The sequence below is a fragment of the Bidens hawaiensis genome, unplaced genomic scaffold (assembly GCF_021521415.1).
Source record: "Bidens hawaiensis isolate Kalapana, Puna unplaced genomic scaffold, B.hawaiensis_p1.1 tig00037728_1, whole genome shotgun sequence".
Classification (NCBI taxonomy): Eukaryota; Viridiplantae; Streptophyta; class Magnoliopsida; order Asterales; family Asteraceae; genus Bidens; species Bidens hawaiensis.
This window is the reverse complement of record NW_027505503.1, coordinates 96,493-114,435: the sequence shown is the minus strand read 5'-3', so window position 1 is coordinate 114,435 and position 17,943 is coordinate 96,493. Positions and strand designations below refer to the sequence as shown.

The 17,943-nt window shown below is 34.5% G+C and overlaps 2 protein-coding genes and 1 pseudogene across 4 annotated transcripts; 2 read left to right on the top strand and 1 right to left on the bottom strand.

The window, feature by feature from the left end:
- The first annotated feature begins 3,592 nt into the window (after nucleotides 1-3,592).
- LOC143613568 (protein COP1 SUPPRESSOR 2-like) lies at nucleotides 3,593-6,509 on the top strand. Its single transcript, XM_077087243.1, has 6 exons — nucleotides 3,593-3,699; nucleotides 3,824-4,042; nucleotides 4,722-4,845; nucleotides 5,584-5,657; nucleotides 5,839-5,996; nucleotides 6,080-6,509. The coding sequence occupies exons 1-6, from the start codon at nucleotides 3,611-3,613 to the stop codon at nucleotides 6,268-6,270; spliced, it is 855 nt and encodes a 284-aa protein (XP_076943358.1). The 5' UTR covers nucleotides 3,593-3,610; the 3' UTR covers nucleotides 6,271-6,509.
- Nucleotides 6,510-7,178: 669 nt separating this feature from the next.
- On the bottom strand, nucleotides 7,179-8,979 carry LOC143613567 (large ribosomal subunit protein uL2my, C-terminal part-like). 2 transcript variants are annotated; one of them, XM_077087242.1, is made up of 3 exons: nucleotides 8,891-8,979; nucleotides 7,901-7,980; nucleotides 7,179-7,791 (listed from the first exon to the last, which is right to left on the bottom strand). In XM_077087242.1, the coding sequence occupies exons 2-3, from the start codon at nucleotides 7,971-7,973 to the stop codon at nucleotides 7,307-7,309; spliced, it is 558 nt and encodes a 185-aa protein (XP_076943357.1). In that variant the 5' UTR covers nucleotides 7,974-7,980; nucleotides 8,891-8,979; the 3' UTR covers nucleotides 7,179-7,306. The 2 variants fall into 2 exon arrangements, with proteins under 2 accessions (XP_076943357.1, XP_076943356.1); XM_077087241.1 differs by having other exon boundaries at nucleotides 7,901-8,020; nucleotides 8,891-8,973.
- Nucleotides 8,980-11,293: 2,314 nt separating this feature from the next.
- Nucleotides 11,294-16,060, top strand: LOC143613562 (protein MODIFIED TRANSPORT TO THE VACUOLE 1-like; annotated as a pseudogene). Its single transcript, XR_013150140.1, has 5 exons — nucleotides 11,294-11,500; nucleotides 12,610-13,350; nucleotides 14,771-14,926; nucleotides 15,000-15,845; nucleotides 15,921-16,060. The product of XR_013150140.1 is annotated as a protein MODIFIED TRANSPORT TO THE VACUOLE 1-like (transcript).
- Nucleotides 16,061-17,943: the final 1,883 nt, after the last annotated feature.

The window sequence follows — 17,943 nt, the reverse complement described above, 5'->3', positions numbered from 1 at the left end:
CCTTTGATTTCAAGAGTAAGACCCCAAATTATATAACGACTGATATGTTTGGATTCGAGAGTTACCCAGTATGGAACTAATCGTGAAAGTTGAACTTGTTGGTATACTCCCAATGGCATATGGGCCATTATGTCTCGTTTATTGGACAGAAAATTTCCAACACTAACTGTTGGAATTCATCCCAGCTCATCTTGTACACAACTTCTTTGCCTATGGGTTCAACAACTATCGTCCACCACGATAACGCTTTGACTTGAACGAGTGAGCAACAAATCTCAATTTATCCTTCTATGCATAATCACTGATGTCTAACACTGCTTCAAATTCTTCCAACCAAATAGCTACTTTGTCACCATTCACGTTTTTTTTCTTGATATTCATCATCACGATTGTAGTTGTGATATGACTGGTGGTTGGTAGAACGACTGATGTTATTTTCCAAGTTATTGTTTTTGCTTTTGGATGTCACACCCCAACCTAAGGCGGAAATGTCGGGCGTGAGCTGATTGCTCACAGCTCTCAAGGTACTATCATGCAATAATTTAAAGGTGACAATATCTATTTAATTTAATTAAATATCCAAATAAATTCAAATTCAAAGTACAACTCATTTGAACACACAATGAATACAAATATAAGTCTTGATTATAATTCTTCTAACTTAATTCTTCAGTAAGTCTTCACTAAATCTTGCAACTAGTTCAAACAATAACCTACATAATAGAAATGTTTGTCAACAACACATGTTGAGTGAGTAAAACACCAGTTTAAGACACTACAATAATAATATATAATAAATAAACAAATGAAAACTGTTCCTGTGAGATAAGCAATTTAACCATAGCATATAAACAAATCACACATATATAAAGATAGGGCTAACCGTTGCCATGCGTCGGGCATCGGTTACCAAAAATGAGTTGCCGGTAAGCTCGATGCCAGATGAACTGGACGATGGCTACTACGATGGCGGTATGATCATACTATAATGAGAATATGTTGGACCTCTCCGAAATGTATTTAAATAAAGCAAGTAAGCAAATACTAGATATACACAAGGATTAAACAGTTAGACATAAACTGATATACACAAAAGGATTAAACAGTTGTGGTTTTGAATACTAGATAATATATAAATACTGTAAATACGCATATGTCCCCAAAATATTTAAAATAAGTAAAAAGCGGAATGATTACTCACCTCGATGATTAAGCAAGTAAACCGAGAGAACGATTAAACGAGTAAAGTTCACCGATGTGTGATCTGACCCAGACAGGCCTGATACTTATACATAAGAAAATATATTCAAAACCGAGAACATTGCCATCGGAATCAATCCAAACGGATGTATAGAACTCCGGTTATGAGATTTTCAACGAATAAGCGAGGTGGTATTGACTAGAATCTGAACAACGAGTTAGGAGTCAGGTTTTGGTCAATACACTCAATATCTCAAAAAAAAAGTCTTCTGGCCCAAAATCTAATATTGGCCAGAAGATAGAGAAATCGAATAGTCAATCTTATTGACTATGTTGCCCTAACAGGTCGGGGTCCAATTGACACAGTAAATCCCCTCAATCATATAACCTAAGGGTTTTTGTAAAAGAGATAAAATCCTACAATATTAAAGAAGACAACTTACCCAAACGAGGATTGGAACTAAGAGAAATTAATGGTTTGAAAGTCAACGACGGCTTGAAGAACTTGATTAATCCTGAAGAAACCGACAATGGAAAAGGGAAATTTTGAGGGATAGGGGGAGGATGGCTAGACTTTAGTAGTTTTTAGAGTTTAGAGGTGCATTTTTTTATCAAATATTGAGTGTTCTAATGCATTTATGAAAAAATCCACTCGATTAGGAAACAAAATAAGCTATTAATGAGAAAATATGGTATAATAACTAACCAAATTTGGTTTGGACAACAAGAAAACGAATTAGTATGTTTTAAAACATTAATTTAGATATCTTGGATCTTAAGTTTCGTTAATTTAGTCGAAAATATGCAAAACTAGCCCCTTACCTTCCATAAATGTGATTTTTAGCCGTTTTAAGCGATTTTAAAGGTTTTTAAGCATAATATAACGAGTTTGAAAGTTATATGAATATAAAATAAGTCTAACAAAGTTAAATACTAATAAATTTAAGATTTTAATAATTTGAAAATCCGAAATATATTCTTGAGTCGGGTAAATAAATAAGAATTCAAATACGAAAAACCCGAGTTGTTACAATCTCCCATACTTTAGGAAATTTCGTCCCAAAATTAAATGATGCTATAACAAAACCATTAAATTTGGAGGAAAGGAAAATTTTAAAATATAATTTAAAATTTATCATAACACATAACATTGAATAATTGAAACAACGCTCCAAATAAAAATCCAATAGGGGCACTTATATATAGGATGTGTCAGCTGCGTATCCACCATGTCCTTATCATCTTTACATTCGTACCGTTACCCCAACTACTTTTGATTCTATATTATGACACATAATTGTACGCATTATGATTTCCATGCGAGGACTTTGATAATTATGTTCCTGACCATAATTATTTAGATCGTCGGATGATCCACACAACCCGTCTCATCATGTGGGTAACAAAACATTTGAAAGACAAGATTTTTAAAGAAAGCAAGAATCTTAATACGTTTTGGTTATAAATAGAAGATAGTCATTGTGTAAAGTATTGCTAAAAATGAATTGAATTTTTTTGAGTTGTTTTAATAAAATATTTAAATTTCCAAAACATCTTTTTGGTATAGGGATATAAATCTTAAGAGTTGGAGAGGAAAGGATTCCTTAAAGTGGATATTGAGATGGGTTGGGATTGAACAAGGATAAACTACTTAAATAAGAAGTACGGTATCATAAACAATTGTCTAGTAAGATTAATTTTATTGTCCGAGATAAAACGCTTAAAATTGATGGGTTATTCAAATTGTGTTGTTTCAAAAACAAAATTAAACAAAAAGTTGCTATAGTGTATGATTGATTAGACAAAAATATGTTTAGATAAAAATGACGAAAACAACAAAAGTCTTCTTTGAAAAAATAACGATTGATTTGGATACATCTTAATTTAAAACACCTTGATTAATTGAATTTATAAAAACTTGAATAATTGGGATTAATTTATTTGAGATTGCTTGATTAGGTTGAATTTGTATGCGTTACAAAATCGGTGTTTGATTTATTGGTTTGATAAACTTGAGCCCGATGACTATGAATAAGTTGAGGACACACATGGCTTAGGGTTTCCATAGTTGTAGCAAGCACGTGTAACATATGTGTAGGGTTAAGTAGACGGCATAGACCGTTGTGGGACGTCTTGTGCACTAGGCTATGTAGGGCAAATATTTGCAACGATTATCGAAGCGATTACATTAAGTTTAAAAACGACATAAAGATTGAGTCGAATGATGAAATGTACTGGTGGAGTATAACGAGTGAATACCGATGCAAAGTTTCTTGCTCGGGATACTTTGATTTTGTCTAGGTTGATGAGTGATTTGATTAACAGCATAGTTGTGACCCCTAGGCACGATTATATAATGATCAACACTTCTAACTGGTTTGCAGAAAGAAAGAAAAAACACCAGTAAAAGATGAAGAAAAACAAAAACTTTCGAAAAAGAAGCTTAACAGAGGAAGAAGATGATCATACAACAGTTGCAGAAGACGGCAAAGACATGCGGTACGTTAATTCTTACATTACAATCTCCAATTCGTAATTTAGGGTTTGTATGTGAAATTGGGGAAAACGTTTAATTGGGGTTTAGAACTTAAGTTAAATCCAATTTGATGATGGGTTTGTGCAGATTGGCTTTGGAAGAGATCAAATTTCTGCAGAAACTGAGGGAGAAGAAGTCAGGGGTTCCAGCAGTGGTTAAAACAGGGCAGGCTGGTGGCGGAAATAATGTTGGTGGGTTGGTGTCGAAAGGCGGTGAGAAGGCGGAAGGGGATGGGGAGAAAGATGATTTGGTTTTGCAGGATACTTTTGCTCAGGAGACTGCGGTCATGGATGAAGATCCACATATGTATGTATTCACCCTTGGTTGCAATATTATTATGTGCATTTAAACAGTTACATGTATGTTAATACAGCTACACGGCCCGTTTGTTAAACGAGTTAGAATCCTATTTGTTAAACAAATTATGCTTATTTTTGTGTTGTGTTAGAATTGCTGTCTTTAGTACTACATTACTGTGTGGTATATACAAGCATAGTTTAGTTATTCAAAGCCGTTGTTTCTTGCGCCTAGGCCCCTTTTTCAGGCGAGGCTTAATAAATGCGTTTCTAGTTCTTAGGTGAGCGCTTTGGCATTGTCTATGCCAGGAACATGAGAAGATAAAAGCTTAGCGAAAGAAACGCAAGGAGTGCTGTTGAAACTTAGATCTAGGAGAGATCAAAGGCATTATACTGATACATTTTGTTTTTCATATGTTGGAATTACATTTGAAAATTGACTATTTAGTTCGTTTGGTGCTAATTAGGTGATAGTAACTGTTATATAATAGCTTTTGTTTATTTTATTTGAAAATTAGTAATATCATAATATATTTTTAATTTTTTTCAAGTGCGCTTTTTTTTCCTCAGGCCCTCGCTTTTTTTGCGCCTAGGCCCCAGGCGAGGCCTATGTGCCTTGAGCACGCCTAGCACATTTGATAACTATGTATACAAGACAACATAATGATTTTATTGTGGGTGATGTGCAGGTTAAAGTATATTGAGCAAGAGTTGGCGAAGAAGAAAGGGAAGAATATTGATGTGACAAATCAAGTTGAGAATGATATAAAGCATGCAGAGGACGAACTATACAAAATTCCAGAGCATCTTAAGGTGATACATTGGCTTAATATTATTATACCTTATTATTTACTGATGTGATTGTGTAGCGTACTCTTTGATTATTATATCAATTTGAAGAAATTACCACCTTAATTAAAAGTTTAGAAAATTAGGCGGTTGGTTGACAAATGGCTAGTGCTTGTTTGGTTAAGAAGGGATTAAGTGAATGTTTAAGTAGATAAGTACATTGTCTAGTTTTGATGTATTAAACATGGCTAATGTAAAATAACCTTGATGTTAAAGTTTACCTATTTGTCTATTGTTAGTTATTTTAGAAAGTCCTAAGTGGTCAAGTGACCTTTAAATGAGATGAAGAAGTTGCTTAATAGAAAGCATAAGTTGTTCATATTTATGTACAAAATATAATTACATCTACATCATGTTAACATATGAAGGATATAAAGTTGATGCAGTTCTCTTATGATATAGTTGCTAGTTTCGGTGTTTTGTTTACAGTTTTCATCATATTATTTTTACGGGTTGTCCCGTTCTATTGTAACAAAAAGAAGCAATCAATTTCACTTATGCAAGACTAAAAGCTATCCATCTGTTAAAATTACAAAATAATCAAATTTGGGTGTGTTGTCAATATGTCATGAAAACATGTAGCTACCTAATTACTTGCCAAAACAGATAAAGACTGGCTTATGTTATAGAATATCCTATGAATTTTCATTAATAGTGTATGAACTTGTTATACTTACGCTTACAATCTATGTGTTGATTTAGGTCAAACGACGAAACTCAGAGGAAAGCTCTACTCAATGGACCACTGGAATCGCTGAAATCCAGCTTCCTATTGAGTATGCCTCTTTCTCTCTCTATATATTGTGTGTGTATGTATATATTGTATTCCCTAATGATAAAAGAATGCAGTTATGGGAAGTTTATTTTGTTTATAAACTTGGTAAAAAATCTGTTAACTTGCTATTGGTGCAGATTTAAGCTGAAAAATATTGAGGAGTTAACTTGCTATTGGTGCAGATTTAAGCTGAAAAATATTGAGGAAACAGAGGCTGCTAAAAAGCTCCTGCAGGAGAAAAGACTAATGGGTCGGGCTAAAACTGAATCCACAATACCTTCAAGTTATAGTGCTGACTATTTCCAACGTGGCAAGGACTATGCTGAAAAACTTAGGAGAGGTATGTCTTAACACATCCAACTATTCGTCACTTTCTATTATTTCTTTTTATATGCTCTAACAATATTAATGGATGACTTATAGATCATCCTGAGCTTTACAAGAAAAAAGGTGCAAATAACAATGGGGAATCTAGAGCCAATGATTCTGCTGCTGTAGAGGGAGGTGATGGCGGTGGTGGTGGTGCAGGCGGTGGTGGAAGACAAGCAGCAACGGATCAGATCATGCTTGAGCGGTTCAGAAAGAGAGAACGCCATCGTGTGACCAGGAGATGACGAACAAGTTAGTTTTTTGGTGTCTTGTACTGGCCTGTGGGCTCTTTGACGGCTTAGTGTTTTCTTTAAAAAGAAGTTGAAGATGAAGGGTGTCTTTGTTGTTGGAGAAACTGGCATTTGATTATGTTTATGATTTTAAATCATAAGAATTAGTGTTTTGTTATTTAAGGAAAACTAAAAATGATTTATTTACACTTATCAGGTTTACATTTATTAATTCAGTTCTAGCATTTCAAATCCAAAAATTTTCAATTTCTTTTATGATTTGATCTGTATTTGAATGCAACTAAACATATTGGATTGTTTATCCTAAGCAAAGTATTATTTAAGTAAATATTTTTTTTCATCATTATAGGGTGTGATATTAATATCTTGGACCATTCCGACATTCTACCACTGGCCTTCTGTCAAAGCAAACTGGTCGTGCACATAGCCTTCTCAAAACACATAGCCGTTTGTCAAAGCATACTGGTCGTGCACATACTGATCGTATCTCTTGGACCATTCCAACATTCTACCACTGGCTGTCACATCAGTCAATTTACCAGGACACATACGTGATCAATTCTCAATATTTCAATCTCTTCAATACACATATTATCGGTAAACTAGCTAGGATGTCAAATTTTGACAAACCATCCGACTTCAGGTGTTGAGGCTTTCAAAAAGATTACATTTTCCACCCCGAACATTAACAAAACATGTTTTGTTTTAGATGTTTACATCTCTCGAGGACTTGATAAACCGGTGCATGCCAATGGTGCCTAGTAATCACATGTAACTTGACCCATAACATGTGATACTGCCCGTATTGCATGTCAGTGACGTCTGCTAAGGGGCCTTTATAAATTACATCCAAAAATGTAAAATGGTCACATAGCTTCATTTGGCACAAAAAATTCATCTAAATTGTTCAAAAATCCATAATATTATTATCATGAATACCTCAAACATAATCCATAACCAAAAGCATCTTAGAACATTTGCACCAAACTGCAAAATCAACATCCTCTAAAAGACACCAAACAATAATTACCTATTTCCTACGCTTCAGCGGGCCAGTTTTGTACCCACTCTTAGTCGGTTTTCCCCACGGAGTAACTGAAGTCCGACCCCTGCACCCACTACTCTTACTTTTACCTTCACCACCACCATGAGGATGGTCCACAGGGTTCATTGCCACACCTCTAACCACAGGCCTGCGCCCGAGCCAGCGGCTATGACCAGCCTTCCTGAGCTTCCTGGCCTTATGCTCTGTGTTTGACACCTGCCCAATGGTTGCCCTGCACTGGACATCAATCAGTTTCTGCTCTTTAGAAGGCAGCTCAATTAAAACCATTTTAGAGGCGCTCGGTTCCTTTAAGATCTTTGCAAAGGTGCCAGCTGCCCGGACCAGCTTCCCTCCTTGACCCGGGTTGACTTCAATGTTATGAATTATGGTTCCGATTCGCATCATGGATATGGGCATGCAACTACCAACTTGTGAACTGATGTCCAGAGAGAATGTCGGGTTATAGGCATCTGTATAAGAAACAGTTGTTACATAGAAATTCATAGCTTTGGATTATTTTTTACAGCATTAAAAAATTATCAATAAATATCAGTGGAGGGCCGTTTGAGAGAAACATACTGGAAGAAGAGCTAAAAGCCCGTTTGCCAAATAAAGCTGAAGAAACAGCACGAGCTCTGTATAAGAATGCCATTGTGCTTCTGCAGATTAACATCGAGATATATAAATACCATAATAATCCTGTCGCATAAAATCACAATCGTCCATTACTCCAACAGAAACTGCAATATTTCAATTTTTGCTAACTTTTTGTAAAGATTATTTCATTATTTTCATCACTACAAGGACATGATGATACGAAAACCATAGTTATTAAAAGCCCTCGTTTCTTGCGCCTTGCACATTTTTTCAAGTGAAGCCCCTATATATGTGCTTCGAGTTCCTAGGCCTCACTTCTTGAAGTTGGCAACACCTCTACTGGTATTGATGACGGATCAAGAACAATGATCATTAGAACCTTTACTTTTTATTACTTTTTGAACTTTTGGTCTTCATGTTTTGAACATTTTGTTATTCAAGTTTTCAAATTACATTTAAATCTTGACTCTTTTAGAGCTCTCGGTATTAATAAGATGATACTAAATGTTATATAATAGTTTTTGTTTATTTTATATGAAGAATAGTATAACTTTTTTAATAGACTAATACATTATATATTCTAGTTTTTTTATATTTCAGTGTGCTTTTTTTTCCTTAGGCCCTCACTTTTTTAGCGCCTTTGATAACTATGACTAAAACAAAATGGAGCGACTAAATTTGAAGCTCGTTTGTTGTTTGAGTTGTAATAATATTGTACTTTTTACATATATCAAACAAAAAATATATTTTTTACATACAAACAATTCAGAATTTATACATTAAATCCCTAAAATAAAAATGCAGATTCAATACATATAGTAATAAATGAAAGTGCAGTGGTGAATAAACAATTTTCCAAACAAATTAATAAATGGTGTAATTAGGTCGTGTTGATACAGAATAAAGAGATTTACACCGATCAATTAGGCACAGTCTAAAAAGAAACTTAAATAAACAGAGAGAGTTACAAACCTCAATCGAATGTCACGATGGATGGCCGACCGGCGACGATGATGATGGTGGACTTGCGATTGATTGATTTAGGGTCCTTGCCTGCCTGCCTGCCTGCGCTGCAGTCGACGATGATTTTAATTTTGGCCCAGGCTTGGTAATGAAGAATATTGGGCTTCTTAGCGAAACTCTGAAAGAGTAGAGTTTGGATTTTCTTTCTTAATATTAATATATATCGTGTGAATCGGGTTTTTCTAATACCTGATTTATGCACCTCTAATCGAATGGACCTTATTGAAGTTTGTTTTTTTTCGTCCTTAATATATGTGCCCGGATTTGATTCGTCCTTAAAATCGGGTTCCAGTATGTTCAATTCATGTTTGAGTACTTACCAGCTTCAAATGTCCCAAAACAAGTTCATTGGTTGGTTTCGGGTTTAAGTACATGCAATGCTTCAAGATAGGCTTTTGTGCATTTCTATGAGATTCGTCCTTTGCTAAGCCTAAATGAGAAGGAGATAAGATTGTTGAGGTTTGATGAGCAAAGAGAAGCCTATTGAGTAGGGCCGTTCAAACTGCTCGTCGCTCGCTCGGAAAATGCCTGCTCGTTTTTTTGCTTGATTGAAAATGAGCCGCTTTGCTCGGTTTGATTTCTAAACGAGCCAAACAACGAGCAAAGGCCTGCTCGGTTCGGTTCGGCTCGAATATTTTTAATTTATTTTATATATAATTATATATGAAAAAATATAAAAATATATAGACAAAACACATAAATATAAGCTTACAATTATTTTTACCCATTTAAATTTTTCATATTCCGTCAGTTTTATTGATTTATTTGTTCGATTCAAGTTTTAGAATACTAGAAATCTGTTTACATTATCATTATCAAACTTATTTTTAATAAAAAAATTACAATATATTACACGTTTGTCTAAAAACTACTAATTTATTTATAAAATATATTAGTACAACCTTCAAATTTGTTTATTATTAAAAATTTTAAAGTGAAAAAGAAATAAATAATACTCGAAATCGATCGATGTTCGATCGAAAAATGCTCGATTCGATTTTGCTTCGTTTCGGCTTTCGCTCTGTTCGAATTTCAATCGTTCGGTTTGGTTCGGTTCGAATTTAAGGAAGTGCTCGAAATTGATGTAACTATGTGCGGAGGACTTTGCCGAAGGGGCAAAACGTACAAAAACTAGTGCAACCTGCACATACGTCTCTTCAAGCGGGTTGGAGAATCAAATTGACTTCGACCTAAACTTGTCCGAATGTTATTTGAAAGACCAAGGTTGTAGCCGCCCTCCGGGTAGGGATCGTGGGAAAAAAAACGGCTGATGACGACTATAAAAAGGAAATTAAGGAATTGTCAAGTGGCCTTCTCTCGATTGGTGAAGCTCGACATAAAAAAACCGTTTCAAGAGTAGCTTTTCTAGCCAAAGACTTTAGCCACCTACCGCCGTCCGACCAAACGATAATGAAGAAAGAAAAATATCGTATTCGGAAAGAATTGAAAACAAAAAAATAAAAACACTATTTTTTGTATTTTTTTATTTTCCTTTTCATTTATGTTTTAATGAAATATTTTAATTTATATCTTTGTGTATAACAAAAAAAAATATAAAAAATACATTCAATTAAGCCCCGAATCACTTGGACCACTACACCCTCTGGGGCTTGATCTTGTGCCACGTCGGCGCCTACGTGACGTAAATATATTAGATCACTTTGGGTTGGATTAAGCCCCACTACCTTTAACCTTATTCAATTTTGTGTCTACATGTTTTTAATCAATGTTTTAAACATTAAAAAACTTCTAACCTTTGGTGTTTTTTTTGTCTTTCCGTTTCATTAAGCAAATCAACATAAAAATACAAAAAAACACTAGACATAATAAATACTTTATCCGTCCCATTTTAAGTGTCCTAGTTTGATTTTTCAAGTATTTCTTGTTTAACTTTGACTGACAATATTTTTGTTTGTGTTATATAATACTTGATGTAAAATATATGAATGGATTGGGTTTTAAATGTATTTTACATTGATATAATTTTCATCAAGGATTATATGACACGAACAAAAATATTTACGGTCAATGTTGCAAACGAAAGACTTGAAAAGTCAAACTATAACACTTATAATGGGACAGAGGGAGTATAATAAAACCAAAATAAATAAATTCTCTCTTTCTAAAAATTATTATTATTATTATTATTATTATTATGTAAATAACCACTCCGGAGAGGCAGTATGATAGTGCCTGCCCAGCTGTTCCACCAGATCATTATCATCAATCATCCTACTATCATTCCAATCTCCCCAATTAACCCTAATAATAATAATAATTTCTACAATTTCATATCAATTCAATTCAATTAGGGTTTGTATCTATCTATCTATCTATCTATCTACTGGAGAGATGGATACAAGCAGGCGAGCAGTGGAATCGTACTGGCGGTCAAAGATGATCGATGCGGCCACTTCTGATGAAGACAAAGTCACTCCTCTTTATAAGCTCGATGAAATCTGCGACCTTCTGAGATCTTCTCACGTCTCCATTGTTAAGGAAGTCGCCGACTTTATATTCAAGCGGCTGCAACACAAATCCCCAATTGTTAAGCAAAAGGTACATTTCGGTTATTCGATACGCACCGGTAACTTTCGTTAATAGTTTCAGGTTAAGTTAGGTTGAGAACTGGTTCTGATATGTAGTGTTTATGATATTGTTGATTATTTAGGGTCAAACAACCGTGTTCGGATAAGTGTATAGTGATCTGAATGTATCTGGATTGGTCAAATGATTAAGGATTGGATTTATAACTTGCATCAAAATTCAAAACACTACTGGCTATATGATTAATGAAATGGTTATATGATTCTGGTTCTTAAGTGGACCAAGGCTTGCTTTGAAAACTCGCATCCAACGCTTCAAACACCCCTGGCTATTGGCATAAATGTGAAGTGACCTAAATGTATCTAGATTTAATCATATGATTACATGATTCTGATTCTTAAATGGTTGAACACTTGCTTTAGAAACTTGTATCCAAACTCACCTGGCTATTGGCATACATGTAAAATGGTCTACATATGATATATTATTTGATCATATGATTACATGATTTTGATTCTTAAGTGGATGAAGAATTGCTTTGAAAACTTGCTTCCAAACACCCCTGGCTATTGGCATACATATAAAATACCTAAATAATACCTAGATTTAATCAAATGATTTTCAGGTGGATCACGAGTTGCTTTTAAAACTTGCATCATAACACCCCTGGCCATTGACATAAATGTAAATTGACTTAAATATATCTAGATTTGATGAAATGTTTACATGATTGTGATTCCTAAGTGGATCAAGATTCAACATATTGCTTTTAAAACTTGCATCCAGACACCCCTGGCTATTGACATATTTGTAAAGTGACCAAAATATATCTGGATTTGATGAAATAGTTACATGATTTTGATTCTTAAATGGATCAAGAGTGACTCTGAAAACTTGCATCCAAACATCCCCTTAATGTGATTTTAGTTGATTATTAGTCCTCATTTGACCTATCATTTATCATTTGTCTGGTCGATAAATTATTATTGAGGTAGTGCTTAATAACATGGAATTTGAAGTTTGTAACTGGAAGTAAAGCTTGGTTCATTTTTGTTTAAACTGTGATTTATATTTTTCTTGTTAATATACACTACAGTTTTGATCACTTTTGGTATTTCTAGGCGTTGAGAGTGATCAAGTATGCAGTAGGAAAGTCGGGTGCAAATTTCAAGAGAGAAATGCAAAGAAACTCTGTGGCCATCCGAGAGCTAATTCACCATAAGGGTCAACCCGACCCATTAAAGGGTGACGCCCTTAATAAATCTGTTAGGGAAACCGCACAAGAAGCTTTAACAGCTTTATTTTCTGGGGAAGACACCAGTAAACCGCCACCTAACGAAGGTCTCGCCCAAAGAATACAAGGGTTTGGAAATACCAATTTTGACCCTCCATCAGATGACAAGAAGTCATTTCTTAATGAGGTGGTTGGCATTGGAAGCGCAACCATTAAACAGGGATTAAATAATTTAACACAAACTCAGACCTCAAATAAGAATAATAACATGGGGAGTTACAAGAGCCCGAATATAAGAAGATCATTGACTAATGAAAGTAGTTACAGTGGGGCCCTACCTTCTGCTCGGCTGTCAACAGAAGTGTCGGGTCCATGGGGTCAAGAGGTTAAAGCAAGTCAGGCAGATGTTTCGAGTGGTGGTTCAGGTTCGGGTTCGGGTTTGGGTTCATGGAATTTAGGTGTAAAGAGCCGTGAAGAGAGATTGATAGAGACTATGGTAACATCTGGTGGGATTCGGTTACAACCCACTCGAGATGCTCTTCAGGTGTTTTTGACCGAGGCTTAAAAGTTGGATGCTTTAGCTTTAAGTCAAGCACTTGAAGCAAAACTTCAATCACATATGTGGCAGGTATGTGTGCATTTAAAGTCTCTTAATTTTTATAGGTGAATGTAGCTTAATGTCACATGTATAGGTGGCTAGGCTTGTAAACGAACCTAAGTAACACGAACAAAGCATCTTCATATTTGTTCATTTAACTTTAACCGAGCAAACGATCAAACACGAGCAATTAAACAAACGGAGTTTTCCTTTTTGTGTCCGTTCTTTAAGATAATGAGCATGATCGTGTTTGTTTATGTTTGTTTGTTAATAGTATAAGTTCAGGAACGTAAACGAACAAACATAGTTGAACGTAGATGAATGAACATAACCTAGCTTACACCAATTAAAAAGTAAACATTAGCATAAATATGTTGGGAACAAGACTAGATTGTTAGAGGTGATATTTTTATTTATAAAGTTAAAACAAATTATAATCGGCTTAAATACTTTGCATGAATATATAAATGAATGTAAATGAACAAAGTTATACTAAAAAACATAAAAGAATGCAAACAAACAAACATAAATGAAGGAACATAAAGGAATGTTCACGAACATAAATGAACGGAAGCGACATGTGTTCTTGTTCGCTGGTTTAACTAGATGAACAAAAAAATGCTCATGTTTGCTCGTTTATTAAAATAAAAGAACATAAACGAACTTCCCACAGAAGGGTTCACCAAACGTTTGGTTCGTTTACAGGCTTAAAGGTGGCAATTTTGACCCAGAGTTATTTTCTAAGGCAAAAACCTTCTAAAAATCACTTTACTCTAAACATTTGATAATTATAGTTAATTAGTTATAGTAATCATTTTTGACTTACTATTAATTTGGTAAACAAACATGTTGGCAAAAAGCATCGGGTCAATACAATCTGACGTGTTACCCAACTCACCAGTTTTTTCCACTTTTAGGACCCTAGGTTGTATTATCTTTAAAAAAAAGATTCAAACTTAAGCTTCTCAAATTTCATCATCATCATCATCATCATCATCATCATCATCATCGTACTCAGTATATCCCACCAATAGCAATGCTATGGTAGGGTCTGAGGAGGGTAAGATGTAGACAGCCTTACCTCTATCCCATAGGGATAGAGAGGCTGCTTCCGGTGAGACCCCCTGCTCGATAGTAGTTTTGAATCAAGCCTTGGACATAAGACACATAACACTCAATCCTCGGGACACCGGCTGATTGGTGCATGTGCCCTTGTCTTTCGGCTATCAACGCCACCACATGATGCCTGATTAACCTTCCGCCACTTTTAACGTTATTTTCACGTGATTAGTAAAATAACGTCAAAATTAGTGCAATTTTACTTTTGCCCACCCAAGGGTTCACACATATATACATTATATGTGCGCACCGCAAGCAGGGCGTTAAGCTTCTCAAATTTAAGGACTTTTTTTGTTTTTTCTAAATCTTACTTGGTTAATCATTATGTCAGGTTTGTGTGAGAGGATTATGTGTGCTTGAGGCAATCTTGAGGAAGAAAGATGATGAAAATTTTCTTATTGTGGCTTCATATTTCACTGAAAATATAGACGTTGTAATAAAATGTTCTCAATCTCCTCAAGCTTCCGCAAGGGAAAAGGCAAATAAGGTATTGCAGACTTGCTTTAAAGTTTTATTTAAATGCAAAACACATCTTTTTATTAAATCTTTATGCAAATAAGGTGTTGGGCCTTCTCACTGGAGAGCAAACTGGTAGCAAGATGAGTCAGCAAGATAAAAACTTGGAACCCGAGAAACCCGTAATTCAAATGCCTGATTTAATCGACACCAACGAGCCAAACAGGAATGAACAGGAGAACCATGTATCTGTGTCAACACCAACCACCAATTTGATGGATGACTTTTTTGGTGATTCGGGTACTGATGTGGCCAACAATCAATCGGTGAACAATGATGATCCGTTTACTGACGTGTCATTTCATGGGCAAAACAATATAGAACAACAAGAACCAGTCGATATCTTTTCAGGATTGGCTACTGTTGACAAGTCAAGTCAAAGCCAACCAGAATTATTTGACCTGTTTGGTTCTAAAGATAATGTTAACGATTTGATGGCTGGTTTATCTGTAACCGAGAACGAGTCATCACCATCGCAGAACGGGCCCGCTCAAAAGGAATCACTGGAAACAGTCTTTTCAGATTCTACAAGTAATATAAATCCACAGCTGAACGATGTTATGAGTAACATGCTTCAATTTCAAGGACATGGGATGAGTCAAAATCCTATGTTTCCTATGGCTATGGATCCTGGTGCATATAATAATACTCTGATGTTGAATCCTATGTTATTTGGTTCTCAACAGATTAATTATGCTGCAATGAGCAATCTTTTAGCTCAGCAGCAGTTTTTATCCACGATGAATAACTTGCAATCCCAGAATATTGGTTCAGCAAGTAGTTCTTCAGCTTTTCCAGATATATTTAATCCGGTTATTGCAAACCAAACCCCTACTTCAACGATGAGCAGTGCAAAGAAAGATGATACTAAAGCATTTGATTTCATATCTGTAAGTTTTTGTTACGTTTGTTTAATTTTGATATCAGTAAATTTTGCTATCTCTAACTTTATTATGGATTTGCAGGATCATCTTGCAGCAGCTCGTGCCCCGAAAAGGGTAAACTAAGAGATTGAATATTTGAATGATTTGATACTTGAATTTGGGATCGGTTAATGGTGTATGGAAAACATTTATTAATTTGGAAAGTGTATATTTTCTTACAATGATATCATGTTGTGACTGTGTTGAGGTGCTTAGATAACTTTTGTCACTGTGGTAACTGATACATGCTATTCGGCATTTGGGAGTTTAAATTATGTATGAGTAACTTGAATGTTTTTTTATTTTGAATTTAATTGCATTCTTTGGTCTGGATTGCTAAAGTATTGTAAGGAGCTAGACAAAATACAAAACAAAGTGGTTGGTAGATTCATCATGTACCCCGCAAACCGGACAACTTTAAGAGTCAAAGTTGATACTAGGGGTGTTCGTGGTCTGGTTTTCGTGGTTTTTGGGTCAAACCGTGAACCAAACCGTTGAACTCTTAAACCAAACCGTAAGTTACGGTTTGGTTCCGGTTTGGTTTCACGGTTTAGACCTATTGTGATGTGAATAATTTGCAAAAGTTAACAAGTCAATTTACAATTCACCCATAGTCACATTTAAACACAAGATATTCAGAAATATGAAAATACATCAATCTAACTATCCAAGTATATCAAGATAACTATTTATCAATATAATTTTGACCGGGAAGTCCAAATACACCAAAAAGGTCCTCAAATACATCAAAATAAAGGTATTGGATGCATTAACAATTTATATTTAACACAAATACTGAGATACATATAATACCATATATATACATTACCGGTTTATATTTAGTTAATATGTATGTATTATATACATTATCGGTTTATATTTAGCACAAATATTGATATATATAATATAATATAAATTATACGGTTCGGTCTGGTTTTATACGGTTGGTTTTTTATAGAAACCATAAACCAAACCGTTCGCTACGGTGTGAAATTTTTTAAACCGACCGATAGAAATTTGAAAAACAAAACCAACCGTGAAACCGAACCGATGACCGGTTTGGACGGTTTCACGGTTTCGAACTGAACCATGTACACCCCTAGTTGATACCTCGTTTTACCAAGAAGTCTTTTGATCAGGGCAACATTGTTCCCTTTGAATGGGTGATTTGTAGTCGGAGCCGTTTTCGATGGCATCACAGGTCGAGCATATTTGTTAATTATCTAAATTCTAGTATTTTCCTTTTTTATTGGTAACTTTCAATTTTATTTACAATGAGTAAATGATTCGTGTTGTTGCATTAAACTTGTATATTAATTAACTTTCTAAGATTATATTAGAAAAATATGTGTCCAATTGTCCGTAGTTGTTCATTAAATTTATTTTACAAACTACTAATATGCTCTAACTAGTGATTAAGAGCTGATGGACTATTCACCTAGTGACATCATGTGTTTATTCACACACTAGTGCAAGTTCAAATCCAAAAAAGTTAAGCTTTAGACAAAATTTATTGTGATATTTTTCATAGGTGATTATTCAAACAGTAGTGCAAGTTCAAATAAAAAAAATTAAGCTTTAGACAAATTTTAGAAATGGATTTAAAGGGTGTGATATTTTTCATAATTTATGTATTTTTAGTGATAAATAGTTTGCAATCAAATTACAAAGTTTATATAATTTGTATTATTTAAAAAAAAACTATTTCATTTAATATTTTAAAAACTTTTATGAAGTTTGTTAAACTTTATTTGTTTTAATAAAAATTAAATAAGAGAGACTGTGAAACCCAAAAACGTTTGATATAATTTAATTTTCAGAATCTTTTGATACACAAAATGGATAATATTTGACCAATGATGATGACTATAACACACCCTCCAATCCCGCATGTAAATATACAATTTTTTTTTAACAGCCAATTTATTAATGGTAAATGAACAACCACCTAGCAAGAAGCTCGACTATTAACAATGATACAAAAAATTTAAAACAAAACACCAATTTTTCTAATCTAACCCCACTTGTTATCTCCGCTTCTTCACCCAAAGATAACTTAGTCTTT